The sequence below is a fragment of the Sarcophilus harrisii genome, chromosome 3 (genome assembly GCF_902635505.1).
Source record: "Sarcophilus harrisii chromosome 3, mSarHar1.11, whole genome shotgun sequence".
NCBI lineage: Eukaryota > Metazoa > Chordata > Mammalia > Dasyuromorphia > Dasyuridae > Sarcophilus > Sarcophilus harrisii.
Genome location: NC_045428.1, coordinates 40525960 through 40548701, shown reverse-complemented (window position 1 = coordinate 40548701; position 22742 = coordinate 40525960). Strand labels below are relative to the sequence as shown.

General features: G+C 40.9%; 1 protein-coding gene across 5 annotated transcripts; it reads left to right on the top strand.

Annotated features, from left to right (window-relative positions):
* Nucleotides 1-241: 241 nt before the first annotated feature.
* LAMP3 (lysosomal associated membrane protein 3) lies at nt 242-21257 on the top strand. 5 transcript variants are annotated; one of them, XM_023500748.2, is made up of 8 exons: nt 242-459; nt 3500-4965; nt 6571-6606; nt 7229-7357; nt 11105-11162; nt 13591-13761; nt 15659-15820; nt 20256-21257. In XM_023500748.2, the coding sequence occupies exons 1-7, from the start codon at nt 414-416 to the stop codon at nt 15796-15798; spliced, it is 2046 nt and encodes a 681-aa protein (XP_023356516.2). In that variant the 5' UTR covers nt 242-413; the 3' UTR covers nt 15799-15820; nt 20256-21257. The 5 variants fall into 5 exon arrangements, with proteins under 5 accessions (XP_023356516.2, XP_031813602.1, XP_012401943.2 ...); XM_031957742.1 differs by having other exon boundaries at nt 6571-6618; XM_012546489.3 differs by lacking the exon at nt 6571-6606.
* Nucleotides 21258-22742: the final 1485 nt, after the last annotated feature.

The window sequence follows — 22742 nt, the reverse complement described above, 5'->3', positions numbered from 1 at the left end:
CTTGAAGAAGAGGGGGGCCTCTGAGAAGGAAGCCGGTGGGGCCCCCGTCTAGCTCTTGCAACCAAGTGCTTAGCTCAGGTGCTTGAGTCTCTGGCAGCCATGAGTCTTCATCCTTGGCAAACACTAAAAGCCTTGATGAAAAGCAGGTTCTGTCCCCAAGGCCATGGAGAGGTCCTTGACCCCACTGGCTGTGGTTTCTAATTTAAGAGGCGGCCCTAGAAAAATCCAGGGGCCTCTTTCACTTTCATCAGCCACTACAAACCCCTAGGACTAACTCGGCCTCTTCCTCCTCAAGCTCACGTGATTCTCAGGAACACAATGTGTGTGCTTTAAAGTGTTTAACTAGAGGAAGCCTAGTAGAGAGAGAAGCAGTGAACCTTCTCTGCAGCCATCCAGGACCGGCCCAGGCAGTCATGAAGAAGGCATTGGCAGTGCTGATAGTGCTCACCTTCTCTGCCGGTGAGTTACATAAACCCCAAGAACATATATATATATATATGTATATATATATATACATATATATATATATACATATATATATATATATACAGAATTATAATATACATACACATATACATGTAATATAATTATATATATTTGTAACATATATAATATAATGTGTATTATATATAAAACATATATATATATATATATATACACAAAATAGGTGATTCAGACATTCTCCTGCTCACTCCTGCTTTTGCTGGGGGCAAGAGGGCTCAATGGGACAAAGCCACTGATTTTGGAAGGAGAGGCCTCGGGGCCAGATCCCAGCTTCTGTGACCTCATGGAAGTCTGGTTCTCATCCATAAAGGAGGGCTGGACTTGGAGATGACCTGACTCTCCCTTCTGCCTCTCAATGAGAACTGCAGAGACAGTCACTAATAGGGCGGAAGGGCTGCTTCTGCTTTGATTCAGAAGGCCCCCGGCTCTGCTGCGGGACTTTGGGGAGTTTTTATTAGGCGCTAAGGGCAGGGCCTGGTTACAGATGCCCAGGGAGCTTGCCATGTGGCAGGGAGTGGCCAGAGAAGGAAGCTGGGAGTCCCAGACGCGGGGAGCAGATGGCCCAAAGGGCTATTTCTGGAAGTAATGGCCCTGTTGATTTGATGACTGTCTCGGTGCAGGGGAAAGGCAGTGGGTGGGCGGCCTGGGGGACAACAGCATGGCTGGCTAGGATGGGAAGGAAGGCAGGGCAAGTCCAGGTTTTGGTAACTCCTCTGCAGTAAGAGTCCCTTCCAAATCACTCTCAACTGCCCTTTATGGCTTGATTTGCACAATCATATCACTGACTCAGAGCCTCTGTTAAGATCTCTGCCTTTCCGGAATGATGCCCTGGAGCCCTGAGAGTTTTCTCCTTGCATTTTCTTGTGTTTCCTCCTGTTTTCTTCCCCGACAACCCTGTAAGTTAGACAGAGCAGGTACTATTTGGCTAATTCTACAGACAGAAATGGTGCCACATGAAATGGGTCCAGGACAGCTTAACGGGCCGTCTGGTTGAGAAGAGGGGGATCAGGGGGTCGGAGAAGTTAGCCTGGGCCTGGGACCTTTGGCATTCTTCAGCCCCTTCTTTTTGTCATTTCCCCAAAACTTTAGGTTAAAAGTCTTGGTAGCAAAGAAATAGACAGCAGTTGAGTTTGTTGAGTGGGTGGTTTGGAGATGGGGAAGTGCTCTGGGAAAAAAAAGGTTATTGTTCTGAATCTAATTTACTAATCAGTTAATCCAGTTTAATCACTTACTACTTATCTTTACCATTTGGGGGACCCTGGGCAAATGAGCTAATTTCTTTGGTCCTCAGTTTTCCCATCTGTGAAATGAGGGTTGGATTAACTGATCCTTCAGGTCCCTCTCAGATCTGAAACTATGATCTGCCACTTAGCTACATGGGTGAGTGATTTGGGCACTAACCTCTCTGGGTCTGTTTCTCATCTGTAAAATAACCACATTGGACTAGGGGGCTTTGAATGTACTTTCTAGCTCTGCATCTACAAGCTTGTGAACTGAAGATTCTCCTCTGATCCTCAGTTTCTGCATCTGTAAATGAGTCTAAGGTTTCCAAGGTCCATTTCAGCTCTTATGGCCTGAGATTTCATCAGTGTGGAGAATCTTAATAGTGGAAAATTCCTCCATACATAGCTCTCTCTCTCTCTGTCTCTCTCTGTCTGTCTGTCTCTCTGTTTCTCTCTGTCTCTGTCTCTCTGTGTCTCTTTGTCTCTCTCTTTGTCTCTCTGTCTGTCTGTCTCTGTCTTTCTGTCTCTCTCTAATATATATATATATATATATATATATATATATATATATATATATATCGTGTATAGTATGTAAGAGAGAGAGGAAGGGGGAGAGAGAGAGAGAGAGAAAGAGAGAGAGAGAGAGAGAGAGAGAGAGAGAGAGAGAGAGAGAGAGAGAGAAGGAGCAAAGGAGGGAGAGGGAGGAAGAGGAGGAGAAGGAAAATAAGTGCTTTTCAGATCTGTACATCCCCACCACTTAGCCCACTGTCTGGCACACAGTAGGTGCTTAATGAATGCTTGTTGACTTGACTTGACGTGGGTGCCCAGGCTGGCTGGCACCCTGATAGAGGGCCCACCAGCCAAGGACTACCTACAAGATCCTGAGAAATCATTTAACCTCTGAGCCACAGCTTCCTCTTCTCTCAGATGCACATAATGCTGGTGCTTCCAACCAACATTCCCCTCTTGCTCATCTACCAGAGGCAATGAATTTATTAAGAATATCCCCCATCTTCCCAGAGTGTCTTCCAGGAAATCGTTATCCGAGCATCTGGTTTTCCTCAAGAATAGGCGTATAATCTACTGGTCATCCTGCCATCTAGGGGAGGGGTTGGGGGGGGGGTAAGAGGTGAAAAATTGGAACAAGAGGTTTGGCAATTGTTAATCCTGTAAAGTTACCCATGTATATATCCTGTAAATAAAAGGCTATTAAATAAAAATAAAATAAAATATATTAAAAAAAAAAAAAAAGAATAGGCGTATAATTAAGGCTCGGATTCTTGACAAAGGACTCAGCACCTCAGCAGTTTATCTCTTCCTGCTGGTCCCACTGTCCATAGAGCTTACGTTGGTCCATCTGTTCAATAAGTGACACAGATAGCAGTGTTTGTGGGCCATATTCCAGGTTCAAGTTTCAGGTGTGCTGTGGAGAAAGTTACTGTTGGGGAAGGGAGAAAGGGGAGAGTCCAAGACTTCAAAATTTAGCCAAATTATTGTTATAAAACAATTTTTTATTTATATATAATATATAATATAAAGCATTTTATTAAAAAATGTTTAGTGATGGTGAAAAAAAAATCACATAACAATGCCATGGGAAAAAAACACTAAATTTAGAATAACAAGTCTGAATTCCAATCTAGGTTACCCATGGTAAGGTACGTAGCCTCTGTGGGCCTCAGTTTACCGAACTGTAAAATGAAATGATTGGATCAGATGCTTAGCCCCAGATCAGGGATCCACTTCTAACCCATCTGTTTCCTTACTTGCAGCAATTCTGAGTTACTACAGCGGTATAATAAATTGGAAACTGGTCGATGTCAGAGGATTCCCCAGGATATCTGTCCAAGTCGCCACAGAAACTTCCCTCATAAACCCAACCAGCCATGCCCCCCATGACCCTCTCCAAACGGGAGCAGCAGAAGGCCACACCTCTGCCTCCAGCTGGCAAACACCCCAGGAAAGCCTGAAAACAGTGTCCACAGCCACCCAGTCCATGGGGGCAAGCACATGGCCAGCTGGGCCAGCAACCCTCCCTGATGTCACCACAGAGGTCCAACAAGACAGAACCCACACCACAGCCCCCAAGGGTACAGACACTCCCGCTCCTGCTGGGTCACCCACCACCCCTAGTCCAGGATGGTCAAGCCCCTCCATCACCCAGAGGACCACAGCCCCTCAAACTACCACATCTGTGAATCCAGGTACTTCTTCTGCTCCTGAGTCACCCACCACTTCTAACCCAGGATGGTCAAGCCCCTCCATCACCCAGAGGACCACGGCCCCCCAAACTACCACGTCTGTGAATCCAGGTACTTCTTCTGCTCCTGGGTCACCCACCACCTCTAGCCCAGAATGGTCGAGCCCCTCCATCACCCAGAGGACCACGGCCCCTCAAACTACCACGTCTGTGAATCCAGGTACTTCTTCTGCTCCTGGGTCACCCACCACCTCTAGCCCAGGATGGTCGAGCCCCTCCATCACCCAGAGGACCACGGCCCCCCAAACTACCACGTCTGTGAATCCAGGTACTTCTTCTGCTCCTGGTTCACCCACCGCCTCTAGCCCAGAATGGTCGAGCCCCTCCATCACCCAGAGGACCACAGCCCCTCAAACTACCATGTCTGTGGATCCAGGTACTTCTTCTGCTCCTGGGTCACCCACCGCCTCTAGCCCAGAATGGTCGAGCCCCTCCATCACCCAGAGGACCACGGCCCCTCAAACTACCACGTCTGTGAATCCAGGTACTTCTTCTGCTCCTGGGTCACCCACCGCCTCTAGCCCAGAATGGTCGAGCCCCTCCTTCACCCAGAGGATCACGGCCCCTCAAACTACCACGTCTGTGAATCCAGGTACTTCTTCTGCTCCTGGTTCACCCACCACCTCTAGCCCAGAATGGTCGAGCCCCTCCATCACCCAGAGGACCATGACTCTTCAGTCAGTAGCTGGTCCCACAATCTTAAGAATTACTACACAAATGACCCCATCCAGTAAACAGACTTCCCTGGCAACATCTGGGAGCACAACCTCAGCCAAAGGGAAAACCACCCGGGCTCTCCCCACTGCCGTCACACACCACGTCACCGCCACAACTTCATCTACCAAGACAACCATGGGACCCACCCTTGCTCCCCAGCCGTCAGGCCCTCAGACTGGGAACTATCTGGTTTACAATGGAAGCAGGGCTTGTTTGAGAGCCGACATGGGTGTGCAGTTGCTCATTGAGGACAAGAAAACAGTAAGATGGGGACAGAAGAGTGGGAAGGCTGGGGGTGGTTTGGGGTCCTTCATTAGGCATGAGAGGTTCTGTCTTCCTTTGAAAGGGCCTCTCCCAAGCAATCTGTAATATAAAGAAAAATATAATCAAGGAGAATTTCCCTCCATTTATAACCTGGCAAATAGTAAATGCAGTATGGGAGCTTGCAGCTCCAGAATCCAGGGACGTGGTTGGACCAGCTCAAAAGACTGGGAAGAGTCAATTATTAAGTTTTCTGTGTGAGCATTTACTCCTCAAAAATAGGCAAGCTGCAAACCAAAGTTTGATTTTATTGCTTTTTTGATGGTTTACACCAGGGCTTCTTAAACTTTTTCTGCTCGTGCCCCTTTTTGCCTGAGAAATTTTTATATGACCTTGGGTATATAGATATATAAAATCTGTATACAAATCAAATATAATAAATCATAATTTCACAACCCCACATTCAGTTGTGTGATCCCATATAAGTTCATGATCCACAGTCTAAGAAGCTTTGATCTAAAGAGAAAAAGAAAATATTAATCAAAATGTGTCTTTTTTCTGGAGAGTTATGGGCCATTTACATCCTTGTTGTGTCCTATAGCTAATGAATGTCATATACATTTGAACCCCTCTCCCTGATTTCAAGCCCTGCAAACCCTCACTATGCCTTTTTCCCCCTCTGAGGCAATTGGGGTTAAGTGACTTGCCCAGGGTCACACAGCCAGGAAGTGTTAAGTGTCTGAGACTAAATTTGAACTCAGATCCTCCTGATTCAGGGCTAGTGCTCTATCCACTGAGTTACCTAGCTGCCCTCTCCACTATACTTTTAAGTTAAATATTTGGGAGCACTGTTCAACTAAAGGCCTAATTGGTTTCAAAAAGTAAGTAAAAGGAGGAACAAAATATCCTGAGGAGGGGCATTTTCACACCAGAAAACTAAATCCATGTATCCTTAACTTTAAATTAAATCAAACCTACAGTGTGGTCTAATGGAAAGAATGTTGGACCATCCATCAGTGATCTTGACTCTTGTCCCTTGTCTGCCGGTAGCTGACCAGGGACTTCTGATAACAACTGGGTTAGTCTCGCAACTCCCTCATCTAATTAAGAGAGGGATGAGCCCAATGAGTTAGATTTTTCATGGTTCTGAAATTTCACATTGTAACAGAATGGGAAAAGTATGGATGCCTGGGACCCAGATCTGTCTATCTTAGTCTCCTCAGGAGGGACTGGCTTTCCACCAGTATCCCTATCATCCAATGAAGTGCAGGATTACACAAGAAGGTAAAGCTTGACAGCACAAGAGCTCCCAGTGCACCTCCATTATAAGCTAGTTGACAAAAATTGGATTTTTCTCATAACTTCTCATCACCAGATTGATGGGGGATTAGGTGAAATGTGAAATCGCTCTAGGGGGATTCGTTCTGTAAGCAGCATTGAGATGTCATGTAACAACCATCATAACAACAGCAATGACAATACTAGTAATAATAGCAGCTAGCATTTACTTCATGCTTTAAGACTTGCAAAGCACTTTATATATGTTAACTCCTCTGATCCCCACAACAAGCCTATGAGTAAGCACTATAATTATCTGTTTTTCAGATGAGGAAACTGAAGCTGCTCCGTGATTTGCCCAGGGTGACAGAGCTAGTAAACTTTCCTGTCTCAGTTCTTCATTCTAGCCCTTGTACTCCTTACCCGTTAATGAATATACTGGACTTTGAAAGAAGCAACAGAAAATAAGAGAAAGAATACTGGTTTTGAAATGGAAAATATGAGTTCAAATCCTCCCAGTGCCATTTACTCCCAATTCAATTTCTTCAACTATAAACTGAGAATATTGGACTAAGTCAGGGATTCTTAATCTGAAGGGGGGGGGTCTATATCTCCAAGGAGTCTGGATAGATTGCAAGGGATCTATTTTCACTATTTTTATTTTCGCTGCCCTCGCACTAGAATGTGATTCTGGGAAGGGAGCCATAGATTTCATCAGACTGCCAAAGTGTTCCATAACACTCCCTAAGACTCTCTGGAGTTGATAAATAACATCGAAGGGTCCTTCCCATTCTAAATCTCCTCTGCTGTTGCATCAGTACAGCTGCAACTCCCAGGGAAGACCCCCGGGATTTTGCTTCTGGGCTCCCCACAAGGGACCCAGTTTGTTTGGGAGAGAGAGGAAGATGAGGGAAGACAGGATGCTTAAGAAATTGAATCTTGTTTCCCATTTCATTGAGCTTCTCTTTCTTTCTCTCTGGCTTAGTATTTTACATCTCAAATGTACTTCAATCTGGACCCCAATGTGACTCAAGCATCGGGGAATTGTGGCCCCCAGAAATCCAACCTTCTCCTGACTTTCCCAGGTGGATTTGTGAACTTGACCTTCACAAAGGTAAGAAAACTTGATTCTTTTTCCTTTTTATTAGTTGTGGGAGGGGAAGACAAAAAGCTTTGACCCAAAGAGTAGTGCTCTCCCCACCCTTCAACCTAAGTTTCCAAGGGGCCAAATCTTGGGACCCTTTGAAATCTTTACAGATAAGACCTTTGGGGGAGGACCGGAGGAAATTGCCACACTTTCTGTTTGCTCTCTTTCCTCTTCAGTCCCCTTCACTGAAGGAAGTTTGCTTCTTAGGCTGCTCTTAGCCTCAAGTGACTCAAGAGGCAAATGGTTTGTGAAGGAATTAAAGAAGGAAGTTGGACAAATGAGCAAACCCTCAAAAATTCCAATGTGAGTCCAGTGCCTGAGTTCCTAAGAATAATTCAAGCAGGGACTAACCACCCAACCCAGTTCCAAAATGTCAGGACTCTCCAGCATGGGTTTGGAGCCTAGCCTTCAGCAGATCTAAAGCCACAATGCCCCATTGTTCTGACCAAGTTGTAATGATCAAAACTCACTTTCCAGAAAGGAGCCCACTCTCTTCTGGATAATCCCGAGTGTCCCCCTAATGTTTCCTAAAGTGGAAAAATAGGGCTAAAGTGGGGTGGTTATCAAACAGATCTCAGCACCCAGAATCTGTCTCCTCATCTGTGAAATGGTCTAAATTAGGTATTATTATCCCTTTTCTTTTTTTTTCTGGTCTCAGACTCTTTCAAAAGTCTAGTGAAACCTGTGGATCCCTTCTCAGAACAATGTTTTTAAATAACTGAAAGTCATTCAAGTTTCAGTTAAAAATTAGTAAAAACAAAGATAATTTTTTTCCCATTCAAATTCATGAGTCCCCTAGAATCTCACCTCAGATTCTTGTTTCTAAAGTTCTTGCTGGTTCTAAAGCAATGTTCTCCAGAGGTTCCTGAGTCGCTTTTTCTCTCCCCACCTCATTTCATCTCAAAGAGCTCTCTCCTTCTTGGGCACACTCTCCTTCTCCCCCTCTATGGGGTTTTTCATGGAAAGTTAGGACCCCACACTTATGCTTTAATCTGGTTTAGAATCCTCCCTCATCCAAGCTCCCTCTGGGAACTTCTCAAATGAAACTCAGAGACACCTCAGAGATCTGAATCCAAGTCCAAGGCAGTGCAACAAACCTAACCCCAGAGGTCAGAGGGTCCATCTCATTTTACAGAAGAAGAAACTGAGGTGCAGGGAGATTGAGCCACTAGGCCAAGTAGTAAGTGAATGCTTTTTGCTTTCTTTTGAGACTGGTTTCCCTCTCTTGCCCAGAAGTACAGGGGCTAACCCAGCACTGATCCCCTAAGAGGTTTGGCTCACTCTCTTCCTGTCCTGAGCTGTTTTGTCCCTCCTGAGACAACATAGGACCCCTCTCTCCCTGCCCCATTCCCAGAGAACCCTCATATTGAGACCAGACATCCAGCTGCCTCAGCCCATGGCAGCTCAAAACTCCTGAGGGCCAGGGACTGGCCCACCTGGGCTTCCTCCCACAGCCGGGATGACCATTGGCTATTCTGCCTTTACCCTTAGTCTATCTCTGTGTTTATATGTATACACATTCCTGTGAGTGTAAGCGAGCCTCCTGAGGTCAGGGACTGTCCTGTACCAGCCCCTGGCTAGATGTCGGCCATGATTCTGGCTTCTGTTCAGTCACTGCAGCCACGTACAAGTCTTCTTAGTCCAGCCGTCCACCTGGTCAATTAATGGAGGCTGATAGGAGATGATTTTCAAAGACACAAGGTGATCCCTACTGTCACGATCTTTTTGCAAAATTGGAAAGGAGAATAAGCATGTCACTCTTCCTTCTTACTCTTGTCTCTCACTTCCCATTGCCTGGAATCTCCTTAAGCTATTCCTGCATTATTCTCAGTACACCATTTTTCAGTAACAACATTGGGGAGGAAGGGCAGAAAAGCAGAGAGAACACTGACTAAGGAGCCAGAGGACATGGGTTCAATTGTTACTTCTGATGCTTAGGACCTGAGTCAAAGTCAAATGTAGTTCTTCCTATCTGTGGGGTTACTGAGCCTTTCTTAAAATAACAACAACAAACCCCACCTTTTACTGACATCTTTTTTTAACATTATCTAAATTTCCTCTGGTATACCTCCTACTTCCTCTGTGACAGAATCACATCACATAAAAAAAATAATTTTTTCTTGGGCCAATTTAAAATAAATAAGCGTTTATTATCAAGCAATCATATAACTGTCATTTCTCTATTATTTAATAATGCATTAGAAAGCTCAGATCTTGGGTCAAAAGACCTGGATTCAAATCCTGTCTCTGAAGCTTACTTCCTTTTGACTTTGTATAAGTCATTTAATTCTCTGGGTCTCAGTTTCCTCATCTGTAAAAATGTGTGTTGGACTAGATAACTTCTGAGGTCTTTTCTGCTCTAGATATATAATCCACATATACTGATTTGTAGACTTAAAATAAGTCAGTTGTTATTATTTCTCACTTTCAAGGGGAAGTTTAGTTCCATGGACCACAGGGCAGGGTAGTAACTACAACAACTCCACTATTTTCCTTCGGTTGACTCTGAAATAAACATGTCCTGAGTTGCCACTCCAAGTGAGAAAGGACTTCCTACAAATGTGAATGCTATAAATGCATTTTTTGGTGAGCTGGGTAATCCACGTCCGACCACCTGTGTCCCATAAATCTGTCATAGGAGGAGATGTGTGTTCCCCAGTGCCTCTGAGTCTTTTTGCATTCTACCTACTCAATTTCCCCTTAATTGTTCAATATCTGTTTCTGCTTTCTTCTATGTAGTCTTGTGCAGCCAGAGGAATGGCCCATCATTCCTAGAGGTGCCTTCATTGTGAGATTGGATAGCATACACATCAATGGATAGCACACACATCAATTTCTCCTATTTGAGAAGAGGTTGAGGGTCCTTGAAGAGAATTTAACCAGATGTTCTCTTTTGAAAACCTGTACAGTGGATAATAAACTCAGCAGCCCCTCCGCTGCTGCTGCTGCTCTGGACCACCCTGTTGCAATCTTCTTGTGGATCCCTTTTTGGGTGCCCTGCTTCAACTGTACCAAATTCATAGTTTCCTCCTCAAACCCACTGTTGTTCCCTAGATGCCCCCATTTTCAGCAGATGACATGGCCTCTGGTTTCACTGAAAAGATTGAGGTCAGCTGATATGAACTCTCTCAGAATTTTCTATTCCTCAGAATTTCTGTATTATGAACTTCTATTTCTTTCTCTTTTCTTCTTATCACAAATCTGCCTTAAGGCACTTCCTCCCTCCCCCAAGATCTTGCTCCAGGTCTCAGCCTCTCTCATGCTTCCTCAATCTCTCCTCTGCTTCTCCTTAACTACCCACCAACAGCCCCCATCTGCCCTAAGCAAAATCAGTGCCTTTCCTTGATTTGTTTCTCAAAGTTACTTCCTGGATTGAAAGTCAAAAGATCAAGGCTTAAGTTTACTGTCTGGTTGACCTGAGGCAAGACACTTGACTCTGAATCCCCAGTTTCTTTAATGGTATCAGACTTACAAGAGAAAACACTTTTTTGTTAAAGAAATCCTACCCATAGGTTACCATCTACTCTCTGACTTTGAAGTATTCTCCCTTCGTGGATTAAGGGTTCCACTGGCAAGCTCTCTCCTTCTTCCTCACCAAAGATGTTCAGTATCTGAAATCCTAAGAAATTCTGATTTATTTAAGCTTGGGTGTCATTGTCATAAAATGGAAAACATGCAAAAGTTAATATAAAGGGTTTTATTTTGTTTTTACAGGTAAAACAGTCATACCATATAGTAACAGTGGAGGCTTCTTTAACTGTCTCACCCTCAAGTAAGTAAAATATTTGTGAGGGAGTGGGTAGGGAGATAGTGAGAGAAAGAAGACAAAAAGAGCTATATAGGATCTCAACTCTGGACATTCGACTTCAAGTCCAGCACTTTGGGGGAAGGAGGGATATTATGCTGCCCAGAGTAACTAACGTTCTCTCTAAGAACTAAAAGCTGTGGGGCAAAGATCTATTGGATATAAGGTAGATAAATTCAACATAAGTCCAAAAGCTAATATCACAATCATTAGGTAAGCATGAGCTCGCTGGTATCTCATGTACATATTAGACATTAGCCAGCAAATAAGACTTTTCATAACATAAAATGACTCATGTCAACAATAGTCATGGGCAAGAGTTTAGCTAATGATCTTTAATTATTAAAGTTTGGTCCACTGGGCCAGGGTTAAGGGAATGATTACATTCTGATTACACAGGATGCTGAGTTGAGGAAGAGAGAAGCTCCAGGGCTGTAGCAACAAGCTATGGAGTGTGATGGGTGGTAGAGTTACGTGTATCATGTGGAATATTATTACTCTTCTAATTATAAAAATCAAAATCAAAAAGTCAATAACTCCCTATTTCCCTTCAAGTAAAATTCAAACCCATTTGCTAAACCTTCAAGATCATCCACTACCTGCCACCTTTCTAGTCTGTTTTATTGAACTTCCCTATCCTCTATCTGCTAACTAAACTAATGCTAATCTATGTCCCTGAAAATGGCTTGTGCTTTCCCACTTCTGTGTTTTTGATCATGATGTTCCTTATGCTTAAAAATTCCATACTTCCCCTTCTTCATCTGGTGAATTATTGCCCATATAAATAATAATAATAACTAATGTTTATATAGCATTTATGTGCCAGGCACTGTGCTATGAGCTTTACAATGATTATCTCATTAGATCCTCTATGAGTAAGAACCCTGTGAGGTGGGAACTAGTATAACTCTCATTTTACATTTAAGGCAGACTTAAAAACTTAATCCAGCTATTAAGTGTCTGAAGTCAAATTTGAAGTCAGGTCTTTCTTACTATAGACTTAGTGTTCTATCCACTGCACCCCTTAGCTCACTTTCCCTCCTCCATGAAGCCTTCCCTGATCTTTCCTAATATATAATTAAATCTACCCCCACTACCATCACTAATTCCCTCAGGCATTTAATTTTATACCTTATTAATGCTTTTGCCATCTATTAATTCATATTATAGTTATTTGTAATATTATTATATCTCCTTTGTTGTTCAGTCATTTCAGTGTGCCCAGCTCTTCGTGAACACAGTTGTAGTTTTCTCAGTAAAGATACTGGAATGACTTTTATTAATTTCTCCATATGGTTTTACAGATAAGGAACTGAGATAAACAGGATCAAGTGACCCAAGGTCAGACAGTTAGTAAGTGTCTAAGGCCAGAACTGAACCCAGGAAGATGAATCTTCCTGACTCCAGGCCTAGTATTCTGTCCACTGTGCCACCCGGTTGTCCATCACATCTCCTTATTATACTATAAGTTCATGAAGACAGGGTTGATGTCTTATCTAAACTTTGTGACTCAGCTCTTAGAACAGGGCTCTATAGCCATTAGTAGTTTAATAAATAGTTGAACTGAATTGGTGGCCCTTCGATGATTCTTTATAACTTTATTAATGACTCCATCAATCAATAAACATTTATTAAGTTCATGGGATACATAGAAATATCTAAAATAGTTCCTGCCTTCAAGGAGCTTGCATTCTAATTAGGCAGAGTGGCTACAAGGTAACTCTAGAGCAAAGGCACTAGTGGCTGGGGGCATTGCAAAGTAGGTCCAGGGTTCTTAATCCTTGTGCGTGACAAACTGAAAGTTTATAATGTATGATTAATGAATATGGATACACACAGTGTTAAGCAGGTATACATACTAGCACTGCCACCAGGATTTTAAATAGTAATGAAAAAATTTCAACCAACTCTTATTTCCTCTTTATTCTATTCTGGGTGGTGTGTGTGGGGATGGATTTCCCCTATGAGGTTTACTCATTTTAATATAAAGTGTCAAAAAAAATCCACCCAAATGCCACAGCCACATAATGGCTGACTTTCAGAGGGTCTCCAAGAAACGAGATCACCTAACCACCCAGGTTACCTCCATGTTTTCTTCCACATCAGATTGGGTGATTAAAGGAGTGGCTTCTCATCCCTTTGATGACTGTGACCTTTTGAGGAGGCAAAAGTCATTCACTATACCTAATAAAACTAAAAAGCCAATGCTTGCAACCCAGGGAAGCAGAATATTGGAAGAGAAAGAACGAAGGGATCCAGGCTCAAGGCCAAGTTCTATTCTAGTTAGCACATGACCTTAGACAAATCATTTTCCTTCTCTGCACCCCTGTTTTCTCATTATGATCTCTAGAGTCCATCCCAGCTCTAACCTTGTGATCCTTCTTGGTGTTTGCAGTGAACATCTACAGTGGCCGGAAAGATGGGCTGACAATGTTTGAGACCAAAGTGGGATACTCCTTCAAGTGTGTCAGTGAACAAAGTGTTAAGTTGTCATCCTCTCTCCAGTTACACACCACTGATGTCCAACTCCAAGCCTTTGATTTTGATGGTGAACACTTTGGGAATGGTAAGTTGGGAAGAAAGGGGCAAAAAACTCACACACTTTATATGGAGAGACACAAGAGGCAACTTCAAACATTGCTGAAGTAACCACAGCAATGGGCACTCTAGAAACTGTGTGCGTGCGTGTGTGTGTGTGTGTGTGTGTGTGTGTGTGTATTCAAATACAAATACAGACCTCCCTATCACTACCACCAGGATTTTAAATAGGACTTTGCAATTAAATAGGAATGCAATTAAATCATGCATTGGTACTTACTCATGCTCAGAAAAATATCCATTTATTTGTACTAAATCAAAGACATTTAAAATAGGAAAAGTATGATTTAAAGACAGCAGTGTAGTGCAATGGGATATGTAATGGAATGAAAAGAAAGATAGAAAAATTCCTGGCTCTGCATTTTACTACTTAGGTGACAATTGTTAAGTCATTTGACTTCTCTGGGCCTTAGTTTTCTCAATTGTAAAATGAAGAAATAATACTGGATAACTTCCTGGGACCCTTCCTTTGATCCTATATATATCAACAATATAATTAAGCAAGGCCAAGGCCTTACTCTTAAAACATACATTTATTTACTTTATCCACATGATCAAATAAGCATGGACAATAGTATATACATACATGGGCACTTGTGCATATGGACACACACATACACATACACATTCCTCAACCTTATTTACAAACACTTATTTGTTTCTGGATTGGCTGTATTGGAAGAACACCTTTGAGATCTTGCAAAACTTCTCAACTCAGACCTTAAATTTGTGCTTAAAAAGAGTTAAAATTCAGGATCTCAATTATAGAACCTATCTTGTTCTGATTATTAGAACTGTAAATCTCCATTAAAGGGAGAACTGATAACTCAGAACAACAGTAAGCCATTTTGGGAAACCATTCTTCTTAACTATTAGCAGATCTCCATTACCAGCCTTAAAGAGGACTTTCTCATAGTCATTTCTTTCTTTCTTTCTTTTTTTTTAATTTTATTTCCCCTCCAATCACATCAAGACAATTTTTAACATTCATTTCTATAAGATTCTGAGTTCTAATTTTTTTCTCCTTCCCTCACTTCCCCTCTTTTGAAAATGGTAGGCAATTTATAGATTATACATCATGTACCATGTAAAACATGTTCCCATATTAGTCACAATTGTGAAAGAGAAACAGATCAAAAGGGGAGGGGACTATGAAAAAGAATAAAGTAAGTGAAAAAAATATATTTCCATCTGCATTCAGAGTCCATCAGTTCTTTATCTGGTTGTGGAAAGCATTCTCCTTTGTGAATCTTTTGTACTTGTCTTAGATTATTGTGTTGCTGAGAAGACCTGAGTCATTCATAGTTGACCATCACACAATGTTGCTTATACTGTATATAGTATTTTTCGGATTCTGTTCATTTCATTTTGCATCAGTTCATACAAGTCTTTCCAGGCTTTTCTGAAATCCTGTTCATCATTCTTATTGCACAATACTATTCCACCATAGTTATTTCTTTTCCATCCAAATTCTGCTTTGATTTTAACCAACAAGGTAACCAACAATAATCACAAAATGATTCAGGATTTTGAAATTTTGATATTCCTGGAAGTTTTCATTTTGAGTTATCTTTCAAGATGTAACTGGTGAATTCTTTTGATTTTCATTTTACTCTCTCATTCTAGTAAACTTGACCACTTTTTCATTTATGATGCCTTGAAATACAGTATACAGGATTTTTTCAGGGTGGGGGAGGTGGTGGTTTGGAAGTAGATTGCTACCTCATTTTATGCTATTCCTGACCATCTGACTGAAAAACTCACTAAGCTTTTCTCCCCTTCAATATCCTGATATGTATATTCATCAATTCCTCCTGGCTGCCCCTCCACGGCTGTAATATTTCTCACTCTAACTTCAATTGCAGCGGATGAATGCTTCAGTGATAAAAACAGGAGAGCAATCCCTGTGGCTGTGGGCCTGAGTATCGCAGGATTATTTGGGGTTTTGCTTACTGCATGCCTGGTTGCCAGGAAGCGGCCCGGCAATGGATATGAACGCATCTAAAAGCACCTCCCTTCTACAAAATGTGCGTAGAAAGTTCAATAGCCTTGGCCATTGCATTCCGCTAGCTCAGTCTAATGACAGAATTGACTCTTTCCCCCCTAACAGTTCCATCAGGACGGTCTGGGATGAGGCTGGTTCACAGCTATGTCAGCAGAATTTTTCCGGGTTCAGAGGAGTGAGGGGGGGGCAGCTGGGACAGGAGTGTCCCCTACAGCTTACTCACTCTGACTTGTGAATCTCTCATTTCTGTAAAGGAGAAGAGTCTGGACAGCTCAATAAAGAGCAGGGAGCAAAGTAAGCCATGAATGATCTGGGCACTTAGAAAAGGAAGAAAACTTCTTAAAATTTAGGAGACCTGTTCTCAAACTGTGCAGATGCTTCTTGCATTTTTCATAGCTAATCTGAGTCTTCTTATGTTTATTAAGAAAATGATTGCACTTAGATCAGAAATTTATTTTATTTTATTTATTTATTATTATTATTGCTATTTATTTTTTTTCTTTTTTTTTTTAATTTAATAGCCTTTTATTTACAGGATATATACATGGGTAACTTTAGAGCATTAACAATTGCCAAACCTCTTGTTCCAACCCTTCACCTCTTACCCCCCCACCCCCTCCCCTAGATGGCAGGATGACCAGTAGATGTTAAATATATTAAAATATAAATTAGATACACAATAAGTATACATGACCAAAACGTTATTTTGCTGTACAAAAAGAATCAGACTCTGAGATATTGTACAATTAGCTTGTGAAGGAAATCAAAAATGCAGGTGTGCATAAATATAGGGATTGGGAATTCAATGTAATGGTTTTTAGTCATCTCCCAGAGTTCTTTTTCTGGGCATAGCTGGTGCAGTTCATTACTGCTCCATTGGAAATGATTTGGTTGATCTCGTTGCTGAGGATGGCCTGGTCCATCAGAACTGGTCATCATATAGTATTGTTGAAGTATATAATGACCTCCTGGTCCTGCTCATTTCACTCAGCATCAGTTCGTGTAAGTCTCTCCAGGCCTTAAATCAGAAATTTTTTAAAACTGCTAGATTCAGGACCAAAATCCAACTTCAGATTATGATTCAGTTGGAAAATTGACAAATTTTGCAAGAAATGACTTTAAAATTTCTACACCTTTACTTTTCACTTCAGGATTCATTTATTTTCTGTTCTCTCAATTCTTTTTCCATTCTGTTCATCTGTTTCTGGTATATCACTTGTCCCTGCTTCCAAATTTCTTCTTCTATATTTTGGGATAGTTTGGGTATACTTCTTTTTTTCTTTTGTAAAACATTAAAACATTATTAGAAGTTTCAGAATTAAAACTGCCTTCCTGAGGGTTCTCTCTCTCTCTCTCTCTCTCTCTCTCTCTCTCTCTCTCTCTCTCTCTCTCTCCCCCTCTCTCTTGTTCTCTCTCTCATTTTCTCACGCTCTCACTCTCTTTCTCTTTCTGTCTCACTCACTCACTCACACACACAAATATTTTAAGAATTATAAAGCAATGATTCTTGTCACAAAATATATCCAAAATAAAGGGAAAACTGTTTTGTTCTAGGAGACAACCTACCTTTTCCTGCAAAACAGGCTATATTTAAATATGATGACCTAGAATTTTGAGGCAACAGAGAATATAGTGGACAGAGTGAATTATTTGGAGTTGAGAATTTCTGGGTTCAAAATTGATCACTGACACTTAGCTAAAGGCAAGTCACGTAATCCCTCTGAGCCTCAGGCAACTTCTTAAAACTATTTAATACAATAACTATTTTTTTCAAACCACCATAAATCCTACAAAGAAAAGGAAAAATGAGATTCTACATATTAAAAATATTTTTTCAACTGTTTTTAAAGACCAAGACTTCCCCCCCCACAAAAGACACAATTCATAATTTATCTTATGACATTCATAAAAATTAGGAACTTCTGTTGTTGCAGATGTTTTTAGTTGTTATTTGGGAGAATTTCAATTCCCTAAATTTCTTGAAAGTATCAGGAATGAAATAGAGTCTGAAACCTCCAGAAGGCCTTGATACTATCATAGCCCCTCTAAAATGTCAAGAAATCCCACATTGGGTTACTAATGATTGCATACCCTGGAAATCCATTACAACTCTTCTCAATCATTGGCCAACCAGATTTCCCAAAGTAACTCAAGACTGACAGAATGCTCAACGGAGGAAACAATAGAAAGAATGATGGCTCAGGAGTCAGAAGATCAATTTTAAAGTCAAATCTGAGCTCAGAAAATTACTACCAATGTCAGTATGACCTAGTCACTTAACATCCCAAGGCCTCAGTTTCCTCATTTATAAATGAAGGTATACGTGGCCTTTGAAGTCTCAAAGCTCTAAAATTATCATGGACTTTCAGGATGAGGAATGGGGCTCAGAAACCTGCCCAATTTCACTGGAAGAGCCCCACATTCATCTGAAGTTTCCATGTTATCATGTTTGAAAGGTCAGAGAATACTAAACTCGCCTTTGTGATACATTGTCCATGTGTCCCGTCCCAGTATGAATAAAGCTATTGCTCATTTTGGTGTAGTATCCCAAAGCAAAGCTAATCTTTCCTAACTAGACCAAAATTTTGTTGATTAAATGGGATACCTAGAATAATGCAATGGAATTGGAAGTCCAGAACATAAAGTGAATTAGATCTGTTGGTTTTCCATTTCTCTTTCTCATAATCATGAATATGATTTAATATTCATTATCATAAAATCATTAGCTTCCCCTATAAAGAGATAAGGTTGGATTAGATGATCTCTAAGGTTCCTTCCAGCTCTAAATTCTAAATTTGGAAAAATGATTTTATTCTTTTCATTAGCTAAATGTTTCTTAAATTGTACTTGGAGTTAAAAGAGATCATGGAAGAGTTCTTAGTAAGCAGTGAAGAATGGAACTAGAGTTTGGAAGCATTTTTATTAGACGTGTCAAATCACAGCTTATATGAAGGGGGTGAGCCCGGCTCTCCATCTCTTTTGGATTCTGCCTTTGGGCAGGTTCCTGGCTTTGAAGTTGTGCTCTGATGCCAATGGAGCTGTGCAATGAGGAATATGATGGTATGGGAGTTGTGCCAAGTGGGCACAAGATTCTGTGCCAGAATGATACAAGGATAAGAAGCATATTCTACTAGGTCATGAAGGCATTCAAGTAACTAATGGCCTTGACATCTGTCAAAAGAGAAAGATGACTTCTTACCCTCTGCTCAGTGGCCAGAAGTTGCCCATTAGATCTAAGTCCTAAGAAGCTTGGCAATAGTTCTTGCTGATTGATGCTTATTTCTCAGGTCTCCAGCTCTCTGTTAACTTTTCTGTCATGCACATGCTTCCAATTCATTCTCTCATTCTATTATTTTTTCTAATGATATAGAGCTTTTTGACCTGAACTCCTACTACCTTCTCTCAATGCTGACTAAGCTTTTAGTGTCTGTTGCCAGGGGATAGTAATAGATTCTAATGAGTACTGTGGGGAAAGGGTTTTTCTACTCAGAGAAAAGGTTTGAACCAAGAAGGACTCATAACCTGAGATCCATCGATTCATTTGGACTTTGGGAACTTGGATGGGAAAAAATGAATAGTGGTTTTATAATCCTATGCATTTTATATGCATTTAAAACTATTTTTTCTAAAACAGGATCCTCATTTTCACCAGACACATACATAAAGAGAAGGATCTTTGGTGCTAGACTAAAATAAACTTTAAAGTTTTCTTTCTAGCTCTGTGATTCTGTTATTTGTGTATTCACAATGCTGTGTATTCAAAATGATTTGGAAGGAAAGAACACAATGATGCTGTTAAAAGCAGGTATCTTTCTTCAAGATAAATAGATTAATTTTTAAATTATGAATCACAGCACAGTGGAATAAAGTAAAATACAGCTTTCCCAAGTTGGCTAACATCCTCTTTTTTAGCTTTCATAAATACATGACAGTGAAACATAATGGTTAGAGGGAATCTGGGAGAACAGGATTCAAGTTCTGTTTCTGCTCTGGATTAACTGTGTGACTAGGCAAGTCACCTAATCTCTTAGTGCTCTAATCAACTTTCTAAGACTAAAAGTTATAGACAGGTTACTCAATGGTCAAGGAAAGTTCTATATGGGAGTTCTCCATACAGATGACACTCTCCCTCTCTTAACCTGACCTCTCCTACCCAAAAACAACAACAACAACAACAACAACAATCAAACCCTTAACTCAGGACTGCTTTGTAACGTTTTTGGTTCATTGAAAGAGAGGGAAAAAATCATTAAAATCTAAATATTATTATAAGTAGAAAACATGGGCGATTTCGTGTTTTCAAAATGCTACCCATCTAGTGACATAAATTATTTTCAATAATATTTGAGATCCTTCTTTGCAGGGCAAGTCCACAGAGGACTCCTTGTAATATGGAAAATTTAAGTTGTCACAGTCTTACTCTTTGACTACAATCCTGTATCTGTCTCTTCTTTTAGTGAATGAATGCACGTCTGACTACGCAATTATGGTTCCAATGATCGTTTTGATCGTCATTCCTCTCTGCATTGTGATCTTGGTTTTCTGCGGAATTCGTCTGAGGAAAAAATCAATGGGATACCAGAGGATCTAATTGATATAAGGAATTTCTGAAAGAAATGAAAGAGTTTGGAATTCCTTAGTCATCTCCAAGACTTTAGAGACTTCCCTAATTTTTTTTAATGTAATGTTCATTGCTCTGGTCTGAAACCCCAACATTTCCCAATTTTATCCAGGCCAATATTCAGTAGAAGAGAGAAAAAATATTCATGATTTGATGAGGGTGGGGGAAGATGAGAGGAGTGAGGAGGAGTATGTGTGACAATATTTAATTGATTACTGAAGAGCATTTATTGGTTTCCCCTGTAAGAAACAAGAGCACCAAAATAACAAAATATTTTCTGAAATGGAGCAAGCCTTTGTGCCTGTCAATCACACAGCTGGTGGTTGAAGGGGCCTACACTGGTGGCTATTTGTTAGTGTTTCATTTGCTTGGATGATGTGGCCTCCTTGGCCAAAAGTTAGACTTTCTTTTTTGTCTTTGACGTTATCAAGATATTTTCCCACTCTGAGCTTCCGTTTTCTCATCCATAAAGTGGGAGAATTAATCTTCTGGCCTCGAGTGCCTTCCATCTCCACATCCATGAATCTATGACCTCTCTGGACCTCAATTTCCTCCGGTGCGAAAAGGGGGTTGGATTCAATTCCTTTCAGCTCTAGATTCATGTTCTTTTGAACTCTGCCAAGAACACAAAGACAGTGCTTTTGCTGGCTCTTGAGTTTGTGACATGAACATACTAGTTGATGTTGTTCTCTTTTTTTGATGTAAGGTAGAAAAAGTTTTTTAAAAAGTGTATCTTTTATGTGCATTTATATAAAGTCTGTTTTTCTTCTTTCTACTCCCTGATCCTAGCACAGAGCCTTGTACACAGTTGGAATTTAATAAATGTTTATTAAATTGAGCTGAATTGAATTATATACTCTTCTCTTAAAGCAACAATTGAGGGGCAGCTAAGTGATGCGGTGGATGGAGCATCAGCCCTGAAGTCAGGAGGAACTGAGTTCAAATCTGGCCCAGACACTTAACACTTCCTGGCTCTGTGACCCTGGGAAAGTTGCTTAACCCCAATTGCCTCAGCAAAAAAAAAAAAAAAAAAAAAAAAAAAAAAAGGCAACAATTGGCTGAAGGGAGAAACAGATTAATGAGTATAAGTAACAAACCAGAAAATCTATTTCCAGTACCATAGATTTAAGTTGGAGACCTTGAAAATCATGTCATCTGACTACCTCATTTTATAGGCAGTCAGTCAACCATTATTTATTAAGCACTTTCTATGTGTTTGTCCCTATACTAAATATTTGAAGTCCAAAAAAAAAGCAAAAGCAGCCCCTACCCTTCAGAAGTTCACATTCTAATGAGGGAGACATGTAAATAAATAGATCTTACAGTATATATGTTGTTTGTCCATTTGTTCTGGAAGGTGAGCATGATATCAGTGAGTTGGATTTAAGTTGGGGGGAAGTGGAGGTGCAAAGTCCCCAGCCTTACTTTCTCTTCTCCAAATAGAGTCATCTGGGTCCAGTGGCCAGATAGAGATCAGGACAACTGGAGATGACCCTGAATGCAGTGCGAGGCTTTGGCCTTTTTAAACTAAGGTCCTTCCCAAACACCTCAGTTTGTCTGAGGCAATGCCCATTCAGTGAATAAGGCTAGGTAAAAATGAGACAAAGAATGACCTCTTTTTACTTAGTCAAAACAAAAATCTATCTGGAAGGAGAAGATCTTCAGGATTTCTAGCCAAAACAGAAACAACTGCCATTTACACTAATTCTGAGTCATCAGAACCCAAATAATGATCTAGTGAGGTTTAGTTTGGCACCTATTGTTGACCAATCAACGAAAGCCTAAGTGATTTGGGTTTAAAACATGGTACTTAAAAAATAAATCTAGTCTGGAAACACCAAGATCTCTAGTTAGGTATCAGTGATGAAAATTTATATTTTTTTGGGTCAAGCACTCACAGGTAAAGGTATAGTTCCCTATGTGGCCAGAAGGAGGAGAGGGAGAGAAAGGAAGGAAGGAAGGAAGGAAAGAAGGGAGGGAGGGAGGGAAGGAGGAAGAAAGGGAGGGAAGAAGGAAGGGAGGAAAGGAGGGAGGGAAGAAGGGAGGAGGGAAGGAGAGCGGGAAGAAGGGAGGGAGGAAAGGAGGGAGGGAAGAAGCAAAGAGCAAAGGAAAGATATACATAATTTATCCAGAGTGGATGGAAAGTAATCCTGGAAGGCAAGGTACAATTGGGGATGGTGATAGTGACTGATGCTAAAATTCTACAGATGAGGATTGAGAAAAAGTAATTTGATTTGGCAATTAAGAGATATAGGTAATTTTGAAGAGAGCAGTTTTGGTTGAAAAATGAAGCCAGAAACCAGATTATAGAAGATTTAAAAGA

Bases quoted from the DNA above. Each gene is read 5' to 3' on its own strand.
- LAMP3 (XM_031957742.1), top strand. From the start codon at position 414: ATGAAGAAGGCATTGGCAGTGCTGATAGTGCTCACCTTCTCTGCCG. The intron at 6,619-7,228 runs GTAAACTTTCCT...TCTCTGGCTTAG, and splicing joins TGCCCAGGGTGACAGAGCTA to TATTTTACATCTCAAATGTA. The intron at 13,762-15,658 runs GTAAGTTGGGAA...CTTCAATTGCAG, and splicing joins TGGTGAACACTTTGGGAATG to CGGATGAATGCTTCAGTGAT.